Here is a 27,336-nt window from a genome sequence, read left to right as displayed (position 1 = left end):
AAACTTTCTTCAGTGAATGCTTCGTTTGAAGCGGCACATCGTATAGAGAATGTATTGCAATAAAGATGTACAATAAAACAGCAATGATGTCGCAGCTATATTGCACAGTGAACTCGGCTTTAGGAGAACTTGACCTTGTGTCTCACCTCGCCGCCTTTGATGTTGTGAGATGAAGTCTCCCGAGTGTCCCCGAAGCTCTCGTCCAGCTCCGTCAGAGAGACAGGGCAAATGAGCCGCGACCCTACCTGCTGCTAAGTTAACTTTTATTACCCTTTGTGTGTTTATTCAAATAATGGCTTCTGTCCTCCAACTAGTGCCTTGAAACAGATTGCCTCTATAGTTCTGTAAGTGAGGGTGTTACGTGTGCACACACACACTTGATGACCAGATCATAATCGTATTTTCAACGTAATTGTTCCGATGTAAATGAAGTAGGTCGTGTAAATATTCTTGACATTAGCGCTCAGCAATGGTCTTAGTTTAGGCTTCTCGTTGCTTATGTAATAGGCCCCAAACAATAGCATAAACAACTTAAGTCTGTAGTTTGTTTGTTTGTTGTTTAACACCACACTCAGCAATATTCCAGCTATATGACGGCGGTCTGTAAATAATCGAGTCTGGACCATGCAACTGGGATCGATGACATGGATCAACCCAGTCAGCGAGCCTGACCACCTGATCACGTTAGTCGCCTCTTACGACAAGCATAGTTGCCTTTTAGGGCAAATATGGGTTGCTGAAGACCTATTCTACCAAGGATCTTCACGGGGATCTACTACTACTGCTACTGTTAACACAAGTTTTATAGAACTTGTCAGCCAAGTACATACTTAACATTCACATTGACCCTTTACACTTTTATAAATATTGAGCTATAAGACGCTTAAAACCGTGAAGATACCGCGAAATAACATTACACTAAAATGGGGGCTTTAAGGGAGATGCGACTCTGGTTGGCCGGTCAGGGTCTTTGTGAGGACCCGTACAGCTGGAACCATCAGATGTGAGTTGTTCTGTGTTAATATTCCACTTTAGTTTTGTACTTGTCTCTCTCGTATGAGAGGAGGGTGATCAAGTCCGTTAGTGGTTGAGGGAGTGAGAACACCTTTTTGAGAAGGTTTCAAAATTAGCTCATAGTTTGGTGTTACCTCTAGATCGACACTGGGTGCAATTTGGGATAGGTAAACTTCACGCAAGCATAAAACAGGTATGGTTTAATGAATGGTGTGTGAGTGTGTGTGTGTGTGTGTGTGCGTGCGTGCGTGCGTGCGTGCGTGCGTGCGTGTGTGTGTGTATACATGTACAGGTGTTTGTCTTTCCGGACTGTCTCGGGTTAATGAACGTTCATTGTCACACCCGCTTTCCACCTCGCCATAATCGGTATCTTGTGTCAGTAAGTGTTTCTCTATAACGCCCGCGACTGTGAGTATTGGCTAAGTTGATGTCTCTTTCGTTATTTGATTCGCTGTGTTTTTGATTTGATAATTTACATTTTCATGGAAACAAAAGTTGTGGAATCATCGTTGTTATTGCCACTGAACATTTGCTATAAATTATAGTTTGTTTATAATCTTGAAGCGCTGTGTATGTTATATCCAAAACCCAATTTGTCCATGGCTGACATACAGCAGGATTCGGGGGAATATCAACCCATAGGATTCATCAACACAGGACTTGATACTGTAGTTTCACAAAGTGAACGGGGATACGGGGGGCCCAGTCGTCTAAGGCGCCGCGATTCGCTGTGCAGAGTTGCCTCCCTTGGGCATGCCAGAAACCAATAATTGTGGGTTCGAATCCCGGTTCGCCCCGATTATGTTTCTAGGTTTGTCAGCACCATTCCCGTGCTCGTGGTTTTCACCGAAGTGGTAAACGTCTGAGACCTGCATCACTTCGGTTTTTCCTCCAAACATTAAGCCGACACGCCGCGATATAACTCGAATACTGTTAAAAGCTGCGTTAAACGTAACTCACTCACACACAAAGTGAAGCATCAACGAAGATGAAGATTCAGTGAAAAGAAGCGTCAATAAAATCTCCACTACAGTTTCATAAAAGGCTTGCACTTTCTACATACAAGATGTCACTCGGCAATTCGCTGCTTGTGAGATAATATCTTAGGAACTCAAATCAATAATCTTGTCTGATGGTGTTGCCGCTAGCGTTCTATAAATAGTAACATCATAACAAAGGGGATACCCAGACTAGTTCAAAATAGTTTAGGGGTGTTGGGTTAATAATTACAATGTCAAAGTCATTCTACGTCGTGTATAGGGGTATAAATGATCATGAAACCAACAATGTATTTTTGTAATTCTTTCATCCAACTAAGGTATCTTTTGCCAACGTTTTGAAACCGATGAATTTAGCAACTTTGAAATAGACATTTTCCAATAATCTGTTCTTCCGGTCAAGTCCATTTTGACAACTAACTCGCATGGCGGTCAAATTCGCTGTGTTGGCGATGCTTCTATAAGCTTCATTCACCGACAATGGAAACTTTGTTGGAGGTTAGTAAAGGTCTTATATATAAACCTTTTACATTCGAATTTGATTGCGGAATATTCCATACGGCGGCATTGCTGCGGGGATGTGTAGACATCATTTAATCATAATCTGTGGGATGAGTAAGACTCGTGTCTCCTCTGCTCGTCGAAGCGTGGCGTGTTTACATGCCGTTCACAAACCCATTCCTCACACCACCAGAACCCCAGTATACCCAGTAGGTATACACTGACACATGTAGTGTGTCCTGGAATCGTTTACAACAAGATAACCACATGCCTAATGTTGTAATATGAATTAAACAGTTCTAATACATGACCCGTGAAGATCCGGGGTAAAACAGGTCTTCAGTAACCCATGCTTGCCCTAAAAGGCATAAAAGGCGACTAACGGGATCAGGTGGTCACGCTCGCAGATTTGGTTGATGCATGTCATCGATCCCTACTGCATTGATTGATGCTCATGATGCCAGTCACTGTGTTGTCTGGTCCAAACGGTTTTAAGCGTCTTATAGCTCAATATTTATAAAAGTGTAAAGGGTCAATGTGAATGTTAAGTATGTACTTGGCTGACAAGTTCTATAAAAACTTATGTTAACAGTAGCAGCAGTAGTAGTAGTAGTAGTAGTAATGTGAATGTTAAGTATGTACTTGGCTGACAAGTTCTATAAAAACTTGTGTTAACAGTAGCAGTAGTAGTAGTAGTAGTAGTAGTAGTAGTAGTAGCAGTAGCAGTAGCAGTAGCAGTAGTAGTAGTAGTAGATCTCCGTGAAGATCCTTGGTAGAATAGGTCTTCAGCAACCCATATTTGCCCTTAAAGGCAACTATGCTTGTCGTAAGAGGCGACTAACGGGATCAGGTGGTCAGGCTCGCTGACTTGGTTGATCCATGTCATCGATCCAAGTTGCATGGATCGATGCTCATGATGTCAATCACTGGATTGTCTGGTCCAGACTCGATTATTTTACAGACCACCGTCATATAGCTGGAATATTGCTGTGTGCAGCATTATGCAACAAACAAACAAACCAACAAAAGTTGTAATATACAGTTGATATGTATGAAAAAGATGTTTAGTTAATGATGGATCAGCTGATTGAGCTCCAGGTTGAACCAGTCACATATAGGATTAAACATAGGTCGGCACTCTGCACTTGTTGGATCAAAGCAGATGTTATCCATTTGCATTTATGGGTATAAGAAAGAAAAAATATAAGTCAGAAGGAATGCGAACATTAATGACTTGTGGTGTAACCATGGCATTGTATTGTTATCGTTATTGAAAAGATGTATTCCATGGGTCTGGGTAGCCCTGTGGGTAACCGGGTCCAACTCAGGACCCAACCGACCCAAGTACCAGAGTTACCGGTACCCATTCGAGGCCTTGTATCTACCCATGGGTTAAGAAGAGAGTGTGTCAGCGATCACTGCTGACAGCTTGGTACCATGTCACAGGTACCATGTAGGATCACTGCTGACAGCTTGTATGAAGTGGCAGGTACCATGTAGGGTCACTGCTGACAGCTTGTATGAAGTTGCAGGTACCATGTAGGGTCACTGCTGACAGCTTGTATGAAGTGGCAGGTACCATGTAGGGTCACTGCTGACAGCTTGTATGAAGTGGCAGGTACCATGTAGGGTCACTGCTGACAGCTTGTATGAAGTTGCAGGTACCATGTAGGGTCACTACTGACAGCTTGTATGAAGTGGCAGGTACCATGTAGGGTCACTGACTGCTGACAGCTTGTATGAAGTGGCAGGTACCATGTAGGGTCACTGACTGCTGACAGCTTGTATGAAGTGGCAGGTACCATGTAGGTTCACTGACTGCTGACAGCTTGTATGAAGTGGCAGGTACCATGTAGGATCACTGCTGACAGCTTGTATGAAGTGGCAGGTACCATGTAGGGTCACTGACTGCTGACAGCTTGTATGAAGTGGCAGGTACCATGTAGGGTCACTGCTGACAGCTTGTATGAAGTGGCAGGTACCATGTAGGGTCACTGCTGACAGCTTGTATGAAGTGGCAGGTACCATGTAGGATCACTGACTGCTGACAGCTTGTATGAAGTGGCAGGTACCATGTAGGATCACTGACTGCTGACAGCTTGTATAAAGTGGCGGGTACCATGTAGGGTCACTGACTGCTGACAGCTTGTATGAAGTGGCAGGTACCATGTAGGATCACTGACTGCTGACAGCTTGTATGAAGTGGCAGGTATCATGTAGGGTCACTGCTGACAGCTTGTATGAAGTGGCAGGTACCATGTAGGGTCACTGACTGCTGACAGCTTGTATGAAGTGGCAGGTACCATGTAGGATCACTGCTGACAGCTTGTATGAAGTGGCAGGTACCATGTAGGGCCACTGCTGACAGCTTGTATGAAGTGGCAGGTACCATGTAGGGTCACTGACTGCTGACAGCTTGTATGAAGTGGCAGGTACCATGTAGGATCACTGACTGCTGACAGCTTGTATGAAGTGGCAGGTACCATGTAGGGTCACTGCTGACAGCTTGTATGAAGTGGCAGGTACCATGTAGGATCACTGCTGACAGCTTGTATGAAGTGGCAGGTACCATGTAGGGCCACTGCTGACAGCTTGTATGAAGTGGCAGGTACAATGTAGGGTCACTGACTGCTGACAGCTTGTATGAAGTGGCAGGTACCATGTAGGATCACTGACTGCTGACAGCTTGTATGAAGTGGCAGGTACCATGTAGGATCACTGACTGCTGACAGCTTGTATGAAGTGGCAGGTACCATGTAGGGTCACTGCTGACAGCTTGTATGAAGTGGCAGGTACCATGTAGGGTCACTGACTGCTGACAGCTTGTATGAAGTGGCAGGTACCATGTAGGGTCACTGACTGCTGACAGCTTGTATGAAGTGGCAGGTACCATGTAGGATCACTGCTGACAGCTTGTATGAAGTGGCAGGTACCATGTAGGGTCACTGCTGACAGCTTGTATGAAGTGGCAGGTACCATGTAGGGTCACTGCTGACAGCTTGTATGAAGTGGCAGGTACCATGTAGGGTCACTGCTGACAGCTTGTATGAAGTGGCAGGTACCATGTAGGATCACTGCTGACAGCTTGTATGAAGTGGCAGGTACCATGTAGGGTCACTGCTGACAGCTTGTATGAAGTGGCAGGTACCATGTAGGGTCACTGCTGACAGCTTGTATGAAGTGGCAGGTACCATGTAGGATCACTGCTGACAGCTTGTATGAAGTGGCAGGTACCATGTAGGATCACTGACTGCTGACAGCTTGTATGAAGTGGCAGGTACCATGTAGGGTCACTGACTGCTGACAGCTTGTATGAAGTGGCAGGTACCATGTAGGATCACTGACTGCTGACAGCTTGTATGAAGTGGCAGGTACCATGTAGGGTCACTGCTGACAGCTTGTATGAAGTGGCAGGTACCATGTAGGGTCACTGACTGCTGACAGCTTGTATGAAGTGGCAGGTACCATGTAGGGTCACTGACTGCTGACAGCTTGTATGAAGTGGCAGGTACCATGTAGGATCACTGCTGACAGCTTGTATGAAGTGGCAGGTACCATGTAGGGTCACTGCTGACAGCTTGTATGAAGTGGCAGGTACCATGTAGGGTCACTGCTGACAGCTTGTATGAAGTGGCAGGTACCATGTAGGGTCACTGCTGACAGCTTGTATGAAGTGGCAGGTACCATGTAGGATCACTGCTGACAGCTTGTATGAAGTGGCAGGTACCATGTAGGGTCACTGCTGACAGCTTGTATGAAGTGGCAGGTACCATGTAGGGTCACTGCTGACAGCTTGTATGAAGTGGCAGGTACCATGTAGGGTCACTGACTGCTGACAGCTTGTATGAAGTGGCAGGTACCATGTAGGATCACTGACTGCTGACAGCTTGTATGAAGTGGCAGGTACCATGTAGGGTCACTGCTGACAGCTTGTATGAAGTGGCAGGTACCATGTAGGGTCACTGCTGACAGCTTGTATGAAGTGGCAGGTACCATGTAGGGTCACTGCTGACAGCTTGTATGAAGTGGCAGGTACCATGTAGGGTCACTGACTGCTGACAGCTTGTATGAAGTGGCAGGTACCATGTAGGATCACTGACTGCTGACAGCTTGTATGAAGTGGCAGGTACCATGTAGGGTCACTGCTGACAGCTTGTATGAAGTGGCAGGTACCATGTAGGATCACTGACTGCTGACAGCTTGTATGAAGTGGCAGGTACCATGTAGGGTCACTGCTGACAGCTTGTATGAAGTGGCAGGTACCATGTAGGGTCACTGACTGCTGACAGCTTGTATGAAGTGGCAGGTACCATGTAGGATCACTGACTGCTGACAGCTTGTATGAAGTGGCAGGTACCATGTAGGGTCACTGCTGACAGCTTGTATGAAGTGGCAGGTACCATGTAGGATCACTGCTGACAGCTTGTATGAAGTGGCAGGTACCATGTAGGGTCACTGCTGACAGCTTGTATGAAGTGGCAGGTACCATGTAGGGTCACTGCTGACAGCTTGTATGAAGTGGCAGGTACCATGTAGGGTCACTGACTGCTGACAGCTTGTATGAAGTGGCAGGTACCATGTAGGATCACTGACTGCTGACAGCTTGTATGAAGTGGCAGGTACCATGTAGGGTCACTGCTGACAGCTTGTATGAAGTGGCAGGTACCATGTAGGATCACTGACTGCTGACAGCTTGTATGAAGTGGCAGGTACCATGTAGGGTCACTGCTGACAGCTTGTATGAAGTGGGTGGTACCATGTAGGGTCACTGACTGCTGACAGCTTGTATGAAGTGGCAGGTACCATGTAGGATCACTGACTGCTGACAGCTTGTATGAAGTGGCAGGTACCATGTAGGATCACTGACTGCTGACAGCTTGTATGAAGTGGCAGGTACCATGTAGGATCACTGACTGCTGACAGCTTGTATGAAGTGGCAGGTACCATGTAGGGTCACTGCTGACAGCTTGTATGAAGTGGCAGGTACCATGTAGGATCACTGACTGCTGACAGCTTGTATGAAGTGGCAGGTACCATGTAGGATCACTGACTGCTGACAGCTTGTATGAAGTGGCAGGTACCATGTAGGATCACTGACTGCTGACAGCTTGTATGAAGTGGCAGGTACCATGTAGGGTCACTGACTGCTGACAGCTTGTATGAAGTGGCAGGTACCATGTAGGATCACTGACTGCTGACAGCTTGTATGAAGTGGCAGGTACCATGTAGGATCACTGACTGCTGACAGCTTGTATGAAGTGGCAGGTACCATGTAGGGTCACTGCTGACAGCTTGTATGAAGTGGCAGGTACCATGTAGGATCACTGACTGTTGACAGCTTGTATGAAGTGGCAGGTACCATGTAGGATCACTGACTGCTGACAGCTTGTATGAAGTGGCAGGTACCATGTAGGATCACTGACTGCTGACAGCTTGTATGAAGTGGCAGGTACCATGTAGGATCACTGACTGCTGACAGCTTGTATGAAGTGGCAGGTACCATGTAGGATCACTGACTGCTGACAGCTTGTATGAAGTGGCAGGTACCATGTAGGATCACTGACTGCTGACAGCTTGTATGAAGTGGCAGGTACCATGTAGGATCACTGACTGCTGACAGCTTGTATGAAGTGGCAGGTACCATGTAGGATCACTGACTGCTGACAGCTTGTATGAAGTGGCAGGTACCATGTAGGGTCACTGCTGACAGCTTGTATGAAGTGGCAGGTACCATGTAGGATCACTGACTGCTGACAGCTTGTATGAAGTGGCAGGTACCATGTAGGATCACTGACTGCTGACAGCTTGTATGAAGTGGCAGGTACCATGTAGGATCACTGACTGCTGACAGCTTGTATGAAGTGGCAGGTACCATGTAGGGTCACTGCTGACAGCTTGTATGAAGTGGCAGGTACCATGTAGGATCACTGACTGTTGACAGCTTGTATGAAGTGGCAGGTACCATGTAGGATCACTGACTGCTGACAGCTTGTATGAAGTGGCAGGTACCATGTAGGGTCACTGCTGACAGCTTGTATGAAGTGGCAGGTACCATGTAGGATCACTGACTGTTGACAGCTTGTATGAAGTGGCAGGTACCATGTAGGATCACTGACTGCTGACAGCTTGTATGAAGTGGCAGGTACCATGTAGGATCACTGACTGCTGACAGCTTGTATGAAGTGGCAGGTACCATGTAGGATCACTGACTGCTGACAGCTTGTATGAAGTGGCAGGTACCATGTAGGTTCACTGCTGACAGCTTGTATGAAGTGGGAGGTACTAAGTAGGGTCACTGCTGACAGCTTGTATGAAGTGGCAGGTACCATGTAGGATCACTGACTGCTGACAGCTTGTATGAAGTGGGTGGTACCATGTAGGTTCACTGCTGACAGCTTGTATGAAGTGGGAGGTACTAAGTAGGGTCACTGCTGACAGCTTGTATGAAGTGGCAGGTACCATGTAGGATCACTGCTGACAGCTTGTATGAAGTGGGAGGTACTAAGTAGGGTCACTGCTGACAGCTTGTATGAAGTGGGTGGTACCATCTAGGGTCACTGCTGACAGCTTGGTACCATGTCACAGGTACCATGTAAGGTCACTGCTGACAGCTTGTATGAAGTGGCAGGTACCATGTAGGATCACTGACTGCTGACAGCTTGTATGAAGTGGCAGGTACCATGTAGGATCACTGCTGACAGCTTGTATGAAGTGGCAGGTACCATGTAGGATCACTGACTGCTGACAGCTTGTATGAAGTGGCAGGTACCATGTAGGGTCACTGACTGCTGACAGCTTGTATGAAGTGGCAGGTACCATGTAGGGTCACTGACTGCTGACAGCTTGTATGAAGTGGCAGGTACCATGTAGGGTCACTGACTGCTGACAGCTTGTATGAAGTGGCAGGTACCATGTAGGATCACTGACTGCTGACAGCTTGTATGAAGTGGCAGGTACCATGTAGGGTCACTGCTGACAGCTTGTATGAAGTGGCAGGTACCATGTAGGATCACTGACTGCTGACAGCTTGTATGAAGTGGCAGTGTCAACCATGCCTATTTTTTAATTGCAAAAATTTCAATAGCAGAAGTGTTCATGGTTGTTCAAAGTGTTTTCTTTGTTATTTCTTCAACTATACTTTTGTTGTATATGTATGTATAAGCAGTATGTATTGGACACTTCAAGGGAGATAACTCATGTCAGCAACAGTGAAGCCGCAGTGAACAACTGGCACAATGTCAAGAAAACATTGAATACCTGTTGAGCAAAAAATATGATTGTGTGTTCTTTGCCATCTTTGTTGCTCTCCAAGACGATGTAACAATGCTTTCTCAAACTTCTCCCTCGTCTGCTAGAAATCTGTTGCTTCACAAGTAGTGAAAACTCCCCAAGCAATTGTAGTTTTGTCCACACAAATTGTCTTTCTCTGTATCTTTATCAGGTTGGCCCAGTCGTCTATGTTGTCAGAATTCGCTGTGCAAACTTGCGCCCCATAATCATATGAGAAGTGATTTGGGGTTCCAGGTTCACGTCTTATGTTTTTAGGTTTGTCAGCATCTTACCTGTGCTCGCTGGTTTCACCAAAGTGATAAATGTTTGAGACCACTTCCGGCTTTCCTCCTACATTTAAGCTGACAAGCCATGATATAACTGGAATACTGTTCAAAGCGTCGTTGAACCCAACTCCCTCTCTCACTGTATCTTTATCATAATAAGTAGATCGTGTGTAGCTGGATGCCTTTCTGTGTTCTGTTCAAGTGGTTAACATGGCTGTAGCTTGACATTTTTGTGTGCAGGACTCGGATGAACCGGATATACAGGAACTGATTGCTTCCAGTCTCCACGACCTGTATGGTGAAGCTGCCCCCACGGCCATCAGCCAGGCTGGGGCGTGTCTCGCCTCCGAGTACCGGGGCAACGTCACCCACTTCCTCACCCACTTCTTCTACCCCTGCCTGGAGGTTCTGGACAGAATCAAGATCTGTCAGGTCAGTCACCAATCAATGTAAAGGTTGCTAAATATATTCTGCAATTTGTTGTTTTACACAGACTGGTCAATTTAAGTTGTTGAAATAATAGAAAATGAAGATCGACTTCCGGCTAAAATGTCAAGTATTCAAACAATTTATGTCCGGTGGGATGCATGTTTCCAATTAGATGATCTGTGTTGTAAAGGGAAGCTAAACAGTGTCATTAGTGACTGTACACATCTACTTGATTGTGTATGCTTCCTAACAAGTCTGTACACTCTATGTTAGTACTCTGTAAGTGGACAGATTCCTGGTGCGAGGATACAGTTCCACATGTAGGGACTGTACACACTGGCCCTTAGTCTGTCTCCCAGACATCGTCTCCGTGTACACACTGGCCCTTAGTCTGTCTCCCAGACATCGTCTCCGTGTACACACTGGCCCTTAGTCTGTCTCCCAGACATCATCTCTGTGTACACACTGGCCCTTAGTCTGTCTCCCAGACATCGTCTCTGTGTACACACTGGCCCTTAGTCTGTCTCCCAGACATCATCTCTGTGTACACACTGGCCCTTAGTCTGTCTCCCAGACATCGTCTCCGTGTACACACTGGACCTTAGTCTGTCTCCCAGACATCGTCTCCGTGTACACACTGGCCCTTAGTTTGTCTCCCAGACATCGTCTCCGTGTACACACTGGCCCTTAGTCTGTCCCCCAGACATCGTCTCCGTGTACACACTGGCCCTTAGTCTGTCTCCCAGACATCATCTCCGTGTACACACTGGCCCTTAGTCTGTCTCCTAGACATCATCTCCGTGTACACACTAGCCCTATGTCTGTCTCCCAGACATCGTCTCCGTGTACACACTAGCCCTATGTCTGTCTCCCAGACATCGTCTCCGTGTACACACTGGCCCTTAGTCTGTCTCCCAGACATCGTCTCCGTGTACACACTGGCCCTTAGTCTGTCTCCCAGACATCATCTCCGTGTACACACTAGCCCTATGTCTGTCTCCCAGACATCGTCTCCGTGTACACACTGGCCCTTAGTCTGTCTCCCAGACATCCTTTCCGTGTACACACTGGCCCTTAGTCTGTCTCCCAGACATCGTCTCCGTGTACACACTGGCCCTTAGTTTGTCTCCCAGACATCATCTCCGTGTACACACTGGCCCTATGTCTGTCTCCCAGACATCATCTCCGTGTACACACTGGCCCTTAGTTTGTCTCCCAGACATCGTCTCCGTGTACACACTGGCCCTTAGTTTGTCTCCCAGACATCGTCTCCGTGTACACACTGGCCCTTAGTCTGTCTCCCAGACATCGTCTCCGTGTACACACTGGCCCTTAGTTTGTCTCCCAGACATCGTCTCCGTGTACACACTGGCCCTTAGTTTGTCTCCCAGACATCGTCTCCGTGTACACACTGGCCCTTAGTTTGTCTCCCAGACATCGTCTCCGTGTACACACTGGCCCTTAGTTTGTCTCCCAGACATCGTCTCCGTTTACACACTGGCCCTTAGTCTGTCTCCCAGACATCATCTCCGTGTACACACTGGCCCTTAGTTTGTCTCCCAGACATCGTCTCCGTGTACACACTGGCCCTTAGTCTGTCCCCCAGACATCGTCTCCGTGTACACACTGGCCCTTAGTCTGTCTCCCAGACATCGTCTCCGTGTACACACTGGCCCTTAGTCTGTCTCCCAGACATCGTCTCTGTGTACACACTGGCCCTATGTCTGTCTCCCAGACATCGTCTCCGTGTACACACTGGCCCTTAGTCTGTCTCCCAGACATCGTCTCCGTGTACACACTGGCCCTTAGTCTGTCTCCCAGACATCGTCTCCGTGTACACACTGGCCCTTAGTCTGTCTCCCAGACATCGTCTCCGTGTACACACTGGCCCTTAGTCTGTCTCCCAGACATCGTCTCCGTGTACACACTGGCCCTTAGTCTGTCTCCCAGACATCGTCTCCGTGTACACACTGGCCCTTAGTCTGTCTCCCAGACATCGTCTCCGTGTACACACTAGCCCTATGTCTGTCTCCCAGACATCGTCTCCGTGTACACACTGGCCCTATGTCTGTCTCCCAGACATCGTCTCTGTGTACACACTGGCCCTTAGTCTGTCTCCCAGACATCGTCTCCGTGTACACACTGGCCCTTAGTTTGTCTCCCAGACATCGTCTCCGTGTACACACTGGCCCTTAGTCTGTCTCCCAGACATCGTCTCCGTGTACACAGTAGCCCTATGTCTGTCTCCCAGACATCGTCTCCGTGTACACACTGGCCCTATGTCTGTCTCCCAGACATCGTCTCCGTGTACACACTGGCCCTTAGTCTGTCTCCCAGACATCATCTCCGTGTACACACTGGCCCTATGTCTGTCTCCCAGACGTCGTCTCCGTGTACACACTGGCCCTATGTCTGTCTCCCAGACATCGTCTCCGTGTACACACTAGCCCTATGTCTGTCTCCCAGACATCGTCTCCGTGTACACACTGGCCCTATGTCTTTCTCCCAGACATCGTCTCCGTGTACACACTGTTTGTGCAGCATGTACCAAACAAGTGACCCTTTTTCGTTTTTGAAATTGTTGCAAACTGTGCTTAGTTTGCTTGCTTGAGAGACAATTCTTAACACTGGGCCTGTGATTTAGGACACAGTTTGGTATTGTGAGGACTTGTTAAACTGAAAGATGTAATTTTTGTGTGGGCAGTAGTGTAACTCTTTATTCTACATAATGAGTGGTATCTGGTATTTCTTGCAATTTTATATATAACTGGAGATAACCGAATTCTTCAGAAAAATCTACTGACAGGAAAGTAGGAAATGTCAAGTCTGTGGAAACCGTTACTTGTATGCCCTGCTACCAACTGACACTAATATGTTTGACATCCACAAGACAATATAATTAGTCAGCTTCTCTTGGTGCAAGGGGCACTGACAGAGAACATTTTGTTCTTGAAACACTTTTGTTCAATTTACCTTGTGAACCATTTGTAAATATATAAAACTTAATGTTTGAGTATAAGCTTATTAAGGGTGTGTCCAACACGTGCTATTGACAGTGCCAGGTAGATCCAAGGTGTTGGATTCCCTCAATTAGCAGCTTAGCCTGGTTTGTTTGTGATAACGTTTGTCAGTGTCAATCAGGAGACAAAACAGATATGTGGTTACTGCAAAAAACCAACACTTTTTGTCCAATATCCATGTTTTTATCATGAAATATATCTCATCTATTTGATGAAACATCTTGAATAACGACCAGGGTTTTGTCAGCATCACGTTTTACAAGCGATCTTACTCTGCGCTGCTAATTAAGCAAGCATGTAAATTGTGAAGGCACCACTTTGCCGGGTAGATGTGATCGGCCATACTCTGATAGGGTTATGCGTCAGGGATGGCCAGCTATTGTCGTGGCTGTTAGAAGTAGGTGGATGTCTATTGTTGCCTATAGTTTTCCCTCCTCACATGTCGCGGCTAAGTCCAGGGAAGGGATTGGTCAAGCTGTCCATGCTGTCTGGGAGAGGTCAGGGATTAATATGGTCGAAGCTGTCGCTGTCTTGTCACTTGGGTATTATAGAGCTGAAAAAGCATGTTTGCAGGGGAATTACCTAGTTTCTTCTCTCACACACGTACAAATATGCACAAATATTTTGAAGCTTATTGTCAGTGATAATGCTTGTTTGAAGGAGATCTCATCCTGAACTATTAGTGGTGTTTATAGTGTCTGGGTTGGATGGCCAGGGCTGCAGTGTGTATGTTGGAGAGAGTTGTGGGATATGTATGAATGGCTACGACTCGCGACATTGTCACCAGGTATGACTGGATAGGTGAGTCTCAGCTCGCTGACACTGTGTGCTTCTGGCTCTTGGCACTGTATTTGTAAACGCTGAAAGTGCAGTGGTTTAACTGAAGATTAAACATATTTTTGAATGACATTATTTATGCATAAGTCGACATGTCTGCCTGACTTGTGTTCAGTGATGGTCTGAGTTGATGGTCATCTTGAAATAGCCGACAAGGAGCATGTTGTACTTGTAGTCTTGTAATCAGTGGTTGATGGTTCAGTCAAGGCATGACCCAGACCATATTGCATCATTCAACAAGTCCAGGAATATAGTTATAAAAGGCAAAACACTTTCTTGTTTTCTTGGTCAGTATGCAAGGAGCATCCAGCAATTTATGAAATGAAATAAAAAAGGTTCACCAGGTTGCTCTGAAAAGAACTGATTAGGTAAGATTCTTTACAAAGTCACGTACAAACATTTTTTTACAAAGTAATTGTTTCAATCGAATTCAGTTTTTTTATTTACCTTTTTTATTCTTGCCAATTTTAGGGAATGCTTTTTAATAAAACATGAAGATAAAAAGAATATGTTTCGCTTTCTGGAAACTTAATTGTATGACAGATCACTTTAATATTGTTAAGTGCTGACACATTGACACACAGGTGGAATAGTTATTTCCATGATATAGATGAAACAGTACTATAAGCACACATTACAGAGATGGTATCCATGTTTAGTGAATATGAGGGTGACAGGGTAGGTGACCTCTCACACAGTGGATGTTGTGCCCAGCATTGTTGGAGGAGGAGGAGGACCCTTACACTGTTTTGTTTCCTCACACCTGTCATGTTCTGTGATTAACTTGTTAGGGAAATATGTCTACCTGTTGTCAGGTGGGTATGGACTGGTAAGGGCTACCCCCACACAGGTGTGTTACAGGAGGGAGGGTGGTGCACTGACTCAACTACAGGTCACCTGGCTTTGATGAGTCACAGATGGTCATTACTGGCTAGTGGCCATTTACGGGACTCTGACAGTGGGTCAAGGTACACGCCACTGGTAACCGCCATCACATGTCCTGTTGTGTTATAGATCCGGGCATCAACTCGGTCACTGAGAGAGACCGACATTGTTGTGTAATAAAGTGACTGTAGAATGTATAAGACTGGTCCAAGCATCCACAGATAATAACAGGGCTGAAGGTTGATAGCCTGAGAAAATAGTGTCAGTTTTTCCAACACTCTGCCAACTCGGATTTTATAATCACCAGCCTGAAGCTTTCCACTGTTATGTTGGACTAGTGGACTATGTCCATATATTTGAGTAATACTTTTTGAACTGTTGCTGAAAGGTAAATGTATTAATCAGGAATCAGAGCTCCACATTAGCTGAGTATTTGAGTAAAATAGCCAAAATAAACCCAATAAATTTGGGTTGCTTGCTTACAAATGTGACACTTGTATCGCTGTTGTGAGCTTCAGCACATGAACAGAAGAATCTTAGAAGTTACCTTTAACAACATTTTGAACATAATAATTTAAACAATGTCCACTCATTGGTGTATTGAAATACCCAAGAGACTGGATCCAAGGGAGTGAAAATGTATCACCTCCCCAAAGAAAACTATCAGCTACCCCATGTAATGATAACGTGAGTAAATACTCAATAGTTCAGACAATGCACATGCATATAGTAGTGGCACGATACACCGATGCATTGGTGGATTGCGATTTTTCACTTGACACTTGCACACTAAGTAAAAAGTATTGATTCTAACCTTAAATGTATTCTTAAATATATGTTACACCAAACACTAATTACGAGTGAAAATGAGTAGTGAAAACGTAAATATTTTATTCCATTGCACCATACTTTATAATGCTAATAGTAAATTGTTAGTGTGCCAGGTATTTGACCATCCTGTCTATGGAAAAGATGGCTTACGCATCACCAATAAGAGCACGTGCAAGTATCAGGATACATATCAGATCGTGAGCAAGGTATCATGATACGTATCATATAGCACAGTGTATCGTCCCAGCCCTTCATGCATACAAGTGATGTCTCTCCACAAAAAGTCTGCATCCCACACGAGACAGTTCTTGTGTGACGTAACCAGGACTTTTGGCACTTTCTCACATTACAAAAGTACAGTCATTGGCATTCCATCGCATTCAAAGCTTGTATGTTCTTTAGTGATTCAAATACTGCATGATCAACAATTATCTCTTAAGCATGATTTATCAGCTATATCAGCTACATACATGTGTGTTGATCACACAGCTATCCTGCATCAGTCAGTTCTTCATGTGAAACAAGTGAGGTAGAGTAACATTGCCATGAGGCCTCCATTGTTTCTGTATCTGGCTGTCAGAACACTTGTAAAGGGAGAGAACACAGACTTTATCCTATTCAACATAATCAATAAGATACATCACAAAGATCACCAGGCTCCTTTCATCAGAAGTGAAAAAATAGAACTCTCCTGTAAATGTTTGGTTCACACAGTTGTCTGCCCTTGGGGCATTCTCCTGGTTCTCATTACCTCCTGCAAACAGTGTATGGATGAGAGGTAAATGTATAACAGGACTCCAGCAGAGTTATAACATTGCACAAACACAACATCACCTACAATGTGATGATTGGATCCTCACTCTGCGACATGTGTGGTGGGGGTTGGGGGGGCAGATGATTGGCCCCAAATGGACCTCCTCAATAGGCGGAAATACAGGAAAGAGGAAAGTAGCTTGAACATAGAAGTAATCGGAAGTAGAGATAAATCTCTGATGTGCTTGTGTTGAAGTATAGTCATATGGAACATCTTCATGATTCAGCACACCATTTTGCCTTCATTAACCAATTCTGAATAAAGTATATATAAATGAGACAGATACTGATTATAGCTCTTGTTGATTTTCTTGAGAATGTTGTGAAAGTAACATTTTCTTTTTCTTTCTCAACCTAAGAAAGAGGTAAGGATTTTGACAAGTTCCCAAAATAAACTTCCAAGTTGATAATCTTGTTTTTTATTTAAAGTTATTGTGTTGAATTTGATGGGTGAGTTTTGAAGGATTTGGAAAGTTGGTAAAGATAATACATAATGAGCTATTAGTAACATATCATATGTGGCCAAATGAGATAGGGACCTTTACGAGTCACAAACATAGAGTAAGGAAATGTTGAAGAAAAGGTGAGTCATTGAAGAGATGCTTCCTGGCCCTCCTGGTGATGTATTAGGAGACATATGGTGATGACAGTTACAAGGGGTCTGATGGTAAGATTGGTTCAGACTCAATTTAACCTCTATTTCTGTTGGCCATAACATTTTGTAACCTCTCTATTTCCTAAAATATTTTATCCAATATTTCAAAACCTTATGGACATGAAACAGGAAATTAGTATGAAAATGGTATGGCTTGTTAATTGCATATTTTGAATGATCTTGAATGTCTGTCTCTTGTATCTGAGATTGGTGAAGGTCAAATACACAAAACATCATCAAAGAGTATACAGTTAGTGTTTTGAGGAGAGTGTGAGACCGATATCATTGTAATAGGCCACACCTGGCCTGCAGTGTTGAGGAAAACGCTGTTGACCTAGGCCCACAGTCTCTCCAGGAAACCCTGCCAGGGTGTGGGGTGGGGGTTAACTAGCTGTGGTGAGAGGCTCAGACCTTATGTTGTCATGTAAACAGCAGGCTCCTGATAGGTATCTCCAGGCTATGCCAGGCTGGAGAACAGGTGCCCTGCAGACCTCTGGAAATAGGTGATTTGTTTAAAGGAAATAAGAGACTTATTTTCTGGACCAACCTACACACCACTTAAAAAAAAACCCTGTAATTATTGGAGACGGTATGAAACATTTTGAAGATATTGAACTTGGTGAAGAGCATATTAAACTTGCATGATACTTTTGTGTGGGCTGTCAGTTATGAGTGGTGAAGGTGGTTGTCAGATATAAAGCAGGTATCAGTGGACTTGGGACAGCCTGTTCTAGTCACAGTGGACCTTGGGACAGCCTGTTCTAGTCGCAGTGGACCTTGGGACAGCCTGTTCTAGTCGCAGTGGACCTTGGGACAGCCTGTTCTAGTCGCAGTGGACCTTGGGACAGCCTGGTGTAATCGCAGTGGACTTCGGGGTCAGCCTGGTGTAATCACAATGGACCTCGGGGACAGCCTGGTGTAGTCGCAGTGAACCTTGGGGACAGCCTGGTGTAGTCACAGTGGACCTCGGGACAGCCTGATGTAATCGCAGTGGACCTCGGGACAGCCTGGTGTAATCACAATGGACCTTGGGGTCAGCCTGGTGTAGTCACAGTGGACCTTGGGGTTAGCCTGGTGTAGTCACAGTGGACCTCAGGACAGCGTGGTGTAGTCGCAGTTGACCTCGGGACAGCCTGGTGTAGTCAAAATGGACCTTGGGGTCAGCCTGGTGTAATCGCAGTGGACCATGGGGTTAGCCTGGTGTAGTCACAGTTGACCTCAGGACAGCCTGGTGTAGTCACACAGGACCTTGGGACAGCCTGGTGTAGTCGCAGTGGACCTCAGGGTCAGCCTGGTGTAGTCTCAGTGGACCTTGGGACAGCCTGGTGTAGTCGCAGTGGACCTCAGGGTCAGCCTGGTGTAGTCTCAGTGGGCCTTGGGGTCAGCCTGGTGTAATCGCAGTGGACCTTGGGGTCAGCCTGGTGTAGTCACAGTGGACCTCAGGGTCAGCCTGGTGTAGTCTCAGTGGGCCTTGGGGTCAGCCTGGTGTAATCGCAGTGGACCTTGGGGTCAGCCTGGTGTAGTCACAGTGGACCTTGGGACAGCCTGGTGTAGTCGCAGTGGACCTCAGGGACAGCCTGGTGTAGTCGCAGTTGACCTTGGGGTTAGCCTGGTGTAGTCGCAGTGGACCTCAGGGTCAGCCTGGTGTAATCGCAGTGGACCTCGGGACAGCCTAGTGTAGTCACAGTGGACCTCGGGACAGCCTGGTGTAGTCACAGTGGACCTCGGGACAGCCTGGTGTTTTGTTCGACTTGACCTCATGACAGCCTGGTGTAGTCACAGTGGACCTCGGGACAGCCTGGTGTAGTCACAGTGGACCTCGGGACAGCCTGGTGTAGTTACAGTGGATCTCGGGACAGCCTGGTGTAGTCACAGTGGACCTCGGGGACAGCCTGGTGTAGTCACAGTGGACCTCGGGACAGCCTGGTGTTGTCACAGTGGACCTCAGGACAGCCTGGTGTAGTCGCAGTGGACCTCAGGACAGCCTGGTGTAGTTACAGTGGACCTCGGGGTCAGCCTGGTGTAGTCGCAGTGGACCTTAGAACAGGCTGGTGTAGTCACAGTGGACCTCAGGACAGCCTGGTGTAGTCACAGTGGACCTCGGGACAGCCTGTTGTAGTCGCAGTGTACCTTAGGACAGCCTAGTGTAGTCACAGTGGATGTCAGGACAGCCTATTGTAGTCGCAGTGGACCTCAGGACAGCCTGGTGTAGTTACAGTGGATCTCGGGACAGCCTGGTGTAGTCACAGTGGACCTCAGGACAGCTTATTGTAGTTGCATGGGACCTCAGGACAGCCTTGTGTAGTCATAGTGGATCTCAGGACAGTCTATTGTAGTCGCAGTGGAACTCGGGACAGCCTGGTGTAGTCACAGTGGACCTTGGGACAGCCTGTTGTAGTCACAGTGGATCTCAGGACAGCCTGGTGTAGTCACAGTGGAACTCGGGACAGCCTGGTGTAGTCACAGTGGACCTTGGGACAGCCTGTTGTAGTCACAGTGGACCTCGGGACAGCCTGGTGTAGTTACAGTGGACCTCGGGGTCAGCCTGGTGTAGTCACACAGGACCTCGGGGACAGCTGGTGTAGTCACAGTGGACCTCGGGACAGCCTGGTGTTGTCATTTGTAGTGACAGTGGACATTGGGACATCCTGGTGTAGTCACTTGTAGTGACAGTGGACATTGGGACAGAGTTTGGTGTAGTCAAGTCACACACTGTCCCTACCTCACCTGAGGCTGTAGTTCTGGGTCATTATCACCTTGTTTACTCTCTTCTCAATTTGGAAGCAACATCTCATTATAACATGTTGACTTTTCTACCCAGAAATCTCTGACTATTTATGTGATGTGTTGATATCATGTCTGGAGGCTTAGAGGAGGGAAAGTATTGCTTCATAGAGGTTTTCCTTTAAGATGTCATTTTGGAAGTCTGTTTTAGTTCTTTTGTGAAGAAATCAGCCCTAGTTGAAAGAATTTCTGAGAGTTGTGAACTTTGGAATCATGAAGTTGTCAAGATGGTTTGAGGTCTGAAGCATATTGAACATGGAAGTTTGTGGTTATTATGTAGCATGGCAAGTCAGACGTTTTCATTATCTGTGCAGGCTAATAGTGAATTGGGCTTGAATCATCACTTGGCCGAAGTACTGCAACAGTATGTCACCAGCAGTAGTATAGTGGGACCGGGAGAGTATGAGTTATAGTGGGACTGGGAGAGTATGAGTTATAGAGGGACTGGGAGAGTATGAGTTATAGGGGGACTGGAAGAGTATGAGTTATAGTGGGACCGGGAGAGTATGAGTTATAGTGGGACTGGGAGAGTATAATTTATAGTGGGACTGGGAGAGTATAAGTTATAGGGGGACTGGAAGAGTATGAGTTATAGTGGGACCAGGAGAGTATAAGTTATAGTGGGACCGAGAGAGTATAAGTTATAGTGGGACTCAGAGAGTATGAGTTATAGTGGGACCGGGAGAGTATAAGTTATAGTGGGACTGGGAGAGTATAAGTTATAGTGGGACTTGGAGAGTATGAGTTATAGTGGGACTGGGACAGAATGAGTTATAGTGGGACCGGGAGAGTATAAGTTATAGTGGGATCGGGAGAGTATAATTTATAGCCGGACTGGGAGAGTATAAGTTATAGTGGGACTGGGAGAGTATAAGTTATAGTGGCATGGCAGGGTATACTTTATATCCTAGTCTGACCGGAAAAGTATACTTGATAGTGGGACCAAAAACTAAAGTGTATGACAGTTACCCATCTTGAAGAACCTCTCTAAGTGGAGACAAAGCAGATGGGCTATACCCTGACAGACTCAGGCTTTTCTCTGGTATCTCAGCACTAAATATGACACCCACTAATAGGCATTAAAAGCTTTCCTCAGGTCTTCAAATCCTGTTGGAGGACATGTTTTTGTACATACTCATCTTGATGAAATCACACAGTCTCTGATTTAATCTGAAAGAGTGATAAGAATCGGTATTTAGTCAATGTCCGGAAGCTTGTTTAGCTACACGGGAATGCTTGTCAGTCACTGTGTTGATCTGGTCAGCCAAAAGGTCAACACTGTTCTTAATATGTACAATGTACAATTTCACTTTAAGTGACATTTGGGTTTTTTTTTCTCCCACAGGTATTTTGTAGTAATGGACTGATGACAAACAGAAATAAAGAATGAGTACTGCCTGAGGCCTGGATCATCAATTCATCAGTGTTAATGGAATACTATATTCTGAAGTTTCATAACCTATCTGGGGCGGTCGGGTAGCCTAGTGGTTAAAGCGTTTGCTCGTCACGCAGAAGACCCAGGTTCAATTCCAAACATGGGTACAATGTGTGAAGCTCATTTCTCACTCACTCACTCACTCACTCACTCACTCATAACCTATCTAAACTGACACTGTGATGGTTCGGTCTTTGTACTATGGACCAACCACTTGATATTCTTGGGAAATATGTAGTTTTGTGGTTTGTCTCAAACAAACTTCTCCAAGGGAGATGTGAACTTCAACATATTAATGCATTTTCAGTGTCTCTGTAAAAATAGAATTGAAAAACAAATCCCCATTTTTCATGTAGTGGTAAGTGTTTCACAAGCACTGTTTTGTGCAGTGTAGTGTTGTGACATCTCAGCTCATTATGACAGCTCCCAGGGTGTAATGGCAGGCCCATCTTGTTACCAATCTAATTAAGGCTCAATTTCTTCCTGTTGGGAATATAATCCGGAAGAGCCTATTGTTGTCGTAAGTGTAAGCTGAGTGACCCTGAGCGCCCGACACAAGGCTCTCCAAGCCTCTGTAGGGTAACGACTGAGCGTGCTCGGATAAGGCTCGGCAAGTCTTGTTTGCCAAGGGCCGTAACTGTGCAGTCAGCAAATTGAGCAGTATTGTAGCAGGGGCAGTGTAAGGTGTGCGAGTTGGATCCATACACAGGCCACAATAGAGTGTGGTCCACAAGTCAGTGTGTCGGTACAGAACTGGCAATGGGGCGGTGGATATACGCATCATAATCACTGACCTTGCTGACCCTCAATGTGTGAGATATGAGATTATTTCCCAAGTTAAACTGGTAATACTTTCCTTACCCAAGCAGTAGCAAGCTCTGAACCTGTCTTGGATGGTACACACTACAGGTGAGAGAGTTAAAGTTTTCATGTTCTCACTTTGACACAAATGTCAACGTTGCATGTCTTTATTACTTATGAACCTTTACATATTTTGCAGTGACCAGATTCACATTCTTTCCGGAATACTTCAAAATACTTGGTGGGGGGGAGCGAAGGGGTTTAAAATAAAAGACACATTTCTGAAAGTATGCAGATTTTTCCAGCCATTTTTCTGGAAGTTGCTCGTACTGAATGTCCTGTTCAGTGAAGTATGACAGACTTTTACCACAGTGTGCATATTGATCTTCTGTGGAGGGGAACTGATGCATGCTAGTATAGAAAGGAACCGTCGCTGACTCTTGTCAATATTAAAGCATTGTACAAATCATGAAATAAGATTAGGGGGCGGGGGATCCAAAGTCATTTTGAAGTACAATGTGAAGAATTGATTTTCTTTCATATGTATACATCATTGAAATCTCCATGCATTTTTTTGTTGTCGTTATTGGATGGTAAAAAGTCTTCTTTTTTACTTCAAAGTTCAAACTTTACTCTTAAACTGGCCTCCTAATTTTTTTCTAAAGTTTCCTTTTTGTGGAAGAACTTCAAGGAGAATGTTTTAAAATAGTTACAATGTGGTGTTGTCCAAAACATGCAGTTCATTTTGATGTCAGCTGCATTTGTTTAGATAAATGGCCAGCATTTCACTTTAACATTGTATTGAGGTGTAGAATTTAGTGAACACAGCTTCCTCGTGGATCTTGCCACAACCTGCTGCAGACAAGAAGTGGAAAGGACATGTTTACCTAGTGGGAAGCCTGTTGGTTGTGGAACTCACAACTAAATAACCCTCATACCACGATTCATGGCCAATTACGTGAGGAAAACACCATAACCTAGTTGCTTGATTATTTTGCTTCAATATTGATAAAGTAGGCTACTTATCAAATGTGAGGAAATTTTTTGTTTCAAATTTTCATAATGGGAGTTTCATGAACTTAAGTTGACAAATGTGATACAATCTTTTTTATTATGTCTCTTTCATCATTTTCTGGGCTACGTGTTGATTTTGTAATGTACATAAAGACTGAACATTAAAAGTTTACTTACTTGCAATTCTTCTGCATGTCAAGATTGAATTGACCAACTTTTCATAACTGTTTAGCTGCAATGTATATGTGTAATGAATACTAAATATCACCCCACCCTCCATCCCAACCCACCCAAAAACCCCATATTTACCACGCCACCCTCCATCCCAACCCACCCAAAAACCCACCTTGACCACGCCACCCTCCATCCCAACCCACCCCAAAACCCCACCTTTACCACCCTACCCTCCATCCAAACCAACCCCAAAAACCCACCTTGACCACGCCACCCTCCATCCAAACCAACCTAAAAAACCCACCTTGACCACGCCACCCTCCATCCCAACCCGACCAAAAACCCCACCTTTACCATGCCACCCTCCATCCCAACCCACCCAAAAAAACCACCTTTACCACCCCACCCTCCATGCCAACCAACCCCAAAACCCCACCTTTACCACGCCACCCTCCATGCCAACCAACCCCAAAACCCCACCTTTACCACGCCACCCTCCATCCCAACCCACCCAAAAACCCCACCTTTACCACCCTACCCTCCATCCAAACCAACCCCAAAAACCCACCTTGACCACGCCACCCTCCATCCAAACCAACCTAAAAAACCCACCTTGACCACGCCACCCTCCATCCCAACCCGACCAAAAACCCCACCTTTACCATGCCACCCTCCATCCCAACCCACCCAAAAAACCCACCTTTACCACCCCACCCTCCATGCCAACCAACCCCAAAACCCCACCTTTACCACGCCACCCTCCATGCCAACCAACCCCAAAACCCCACCTTTACCACGCCACCCTCCATCCCAACCCACCCAAAAACCCCACCTTTACCACGCCACCCTCCATCCCAACCCACCCAAAAACCCCACCTTTACCACGCCACCCTCCATCCCAACCCACCCCAAAAACCCACCTTTACCACCCCACCCTCCATGCCAACCCACCCAAAAAACCCACCTTTACCACCCTACCCTCCATGCCAACCAACCCCAAAAACCCACCTTTACCACCCCACCCTCCATCCCAACCCACCCAAAAAACCCATCTTTACCACGCCACCCTCCATGCCAACCAACCCCAAAAACCCACCTTTACCACCCCACCCTCCATCCCAACCCACCCAAAAAACCCATCTTTACCACGCCACCCTCCATGCCAACCAACCCCAAAACCCCACCTTTACCACCCCACCCTCCATGCCAACCCACCCAAAAACCCCACCTTTACCACGCCACCCTCCATCCCAACCCGACCAAAAACCCCACCTTTACCATGCCACCCTCCATCCCAACCCACCCAAAAACCCACCTATACCACCCCACCCTCCATGCCAACCCACCCAAAAAACCCACCTTGACCACGCCACCCTCCATCCAAACCCACCCAAAAACCCCACCTTTACCACCCCACCCTCCATGCCAACCCACCCAAAAACCCCACCTTTACCATGCCATCCTCCATCCCAACCCACCCAAAAAACCCATCTTTACCATGCCACCCTCCATCCAAACCAACCCCAAAAACCCACCTTTACCACCCTACCCTCCATCACAACCCACCCTTTTTTAAAAAACCCACCTTTACCACCCCATCCTCCATCCCAACCCACCCAAAAAACCCATCTTTACCATGCCACCCTCCATCCAAACCAACCCCAAAAACCCACCTTTACCACCCTACCCTCCATCACAACCCACCCTTTTTTAAAAAACCCACCTTTACCACCCCATCCTCCATCCCATCCCACCCAAAAAACCCACCTTGACCACGCCACCCTCCATCCCAACCCACCCAAAAAACCCATCTTTACCATGCCACCCTCCATCCCAACCCACCCAAAAAACCCATCTTTACCATGCCACCCTCCATCCAAACCAACCCCAAAAACCCACCTTTACCACCCTACCCTCCATCACAACCCACCCTTTTTTAAAAAACCCACCTTTACCACCCCACCCTCCATCCCAACCCACCCTAAAAACCCACCTTTACCACGCCACCCTCCATCCCAACCAACCCCAAAAACCCACCTTTACCACCCTACCCTCCATCACAACCCACCCTTTATTTAAAAACCCACCTTTACCACCCCATCCTCCATCCCAACCCACCCAAAAAACCCACCTTTACCACCCCACCCTCCATCCCAACCCACCCAAAAAACCCACCTTTACCACCCCACCACGAACCAACAAACACACCAGGCCTTGGTGTTAACGTCACACTATTCTTTTCTGTTCATGACGAAAAAATATATCCAGAAAAAATGCTCATGTATTTTGGGACTTAGCTTTAAAATTACTCATTGGTCACAAAAGTCTTTGCATTTAGACTGTTAGCCTTATATTAAAGTTTTTATTTCTTGTTCTGACAATGAACTAAGTGGAATCTGTAAGGTGGCTTGTTCTGAAGAGAAGATGAGAATGGCTATCTGCAACATCATCAGAATCCTCTTTTTAATCATGTAATCACCTGTATAGGGGCAGAAGCAGAACGACGCTCACACAAATGTTTAGTTGCTCTCCTGAGAAAGAAACAGTACTTAGCGACACATTTGAAAAGCTAATGCCTTGCATCTCAGCAAAGCCTATTTCAAGTATAAGATTGTTTGTGTTTACAGCAGATGAAGACAATCAGTAATCATGCCAAGTTGCATGTAGGAACTCTTAATGTTATGACAGTGAAGAATTGGTCTTCTAGGCTGGATTGTTCCTATCCTGTGTTCAAAGAGTTGTGTCCCGATTGAACCATAATTGGTGGTAGCATTGGAAGTAGCGTCCAAATTACTCCTCACAATCAAAGGTTTATCTCTCTCCATCACTCATAACACCCACAACTCTATGGAATTATGGATCGTAACGGTTGTCATGCTGTTAATTGCAGGAATAAATCCACACATGACATCAGTAGAATGGCTTCAGCCATGATTAGGAACACAACGTCTCTGTATGAGGGCCTCTTGTCCGTTTGATGGCATCTATTCTAGTAGCTTCAACCCTCATCATCCACTGGAACAGATATTGTATCTATTTACAAAAGTTGCAAATAATTCCTCTTGTTTTGTGAATTACTTAGACAGGAAATAACTGAAGTTATCATGTCATATGTCAGTTTGATTAGAATTATAGGATTATTTTTTTATGAAAGATTTCTTTTGTGAAGGGACTGGTCATTAATATTATAGGTGGGGGGAAGGGTCTGTGTGAAAAAATGACAGTTCTATTTTTTACTTATTTAATATATATTTTAACATTATTTAAGGACTGATCATGTATGATAAGGAAGGGGGCAAGAAAAAATATCACATAAAATGGGGGGTGGAAGTGTCGGCAAAATATGACATGGTCCTCTAATAAATTATGTGGACAGGGGTGTTAGTCTGGGTTCCCAAACAATGTCTTCATTATACTCAGACTTTGGGTAGTGGATGTTGGGATGTGCATGGTGGCTTGTAGTGTCAGTGGCTGTGTACAATGTGCCTCAATCTTTAGTCATCGCTTCACCTTCATAGAGTATCAGGCCACCAAACCTTGAAATGCATCCCTCATATAAGTAGGTGTATGATCTTAAGACATGGTGATT

The 27,336-nt window shown here is 45.8% G+C and overlaps 1 protein-coding gene across 3 annotated transcripts in view; it reads left to right on the top strand.

Moving 5' to 3' along the window:
- LOC139454213 (puratrophin-1-like) overlaps positions 1–27,336 on the top strand; it is a 255,215-nt gene that overhangs the window by 64,364 nt on the left and 163,515 nt on the right. For 2 of the 3 annotated variants that reach the window (XM_071235788.1, XM_071235787.1), the window contains exon 2: positions 10,310–10,501. In XM_071235788.1, the coding sequence (XP_071091889.1) occupies positions 10,310–10,501 (192 nt within the window). Of the gene's footprint in view, positions 1–2,423; positions 2,511–10,309; positions 10,502–27,336 lie in introns of those variants that run through there. The other variant, XM_071235789.1, reaches the window with a different exon arrangement.

Source organism: Haliotis cracherodii, unplaced genomic scaffold, assembly GCF_022045235.1.
Source record: "Haliotis cracherodii isolate W230 unplaced genomic scaffold, xgHalCrac1.p SCAF_10, whole genome shotgun sequence".
Classification (NCBI taxonomy): Eukaryota; Metazoa; Mollusca; class Gastropoda; order Lepetellida; family Haliotidae; genus Haliotis; species Haliotis cracherodii.
Note: the sequence above shows the minus strand (reverse complement) of the source record. Positions and strands in the feature narration are given on the sequence as shown.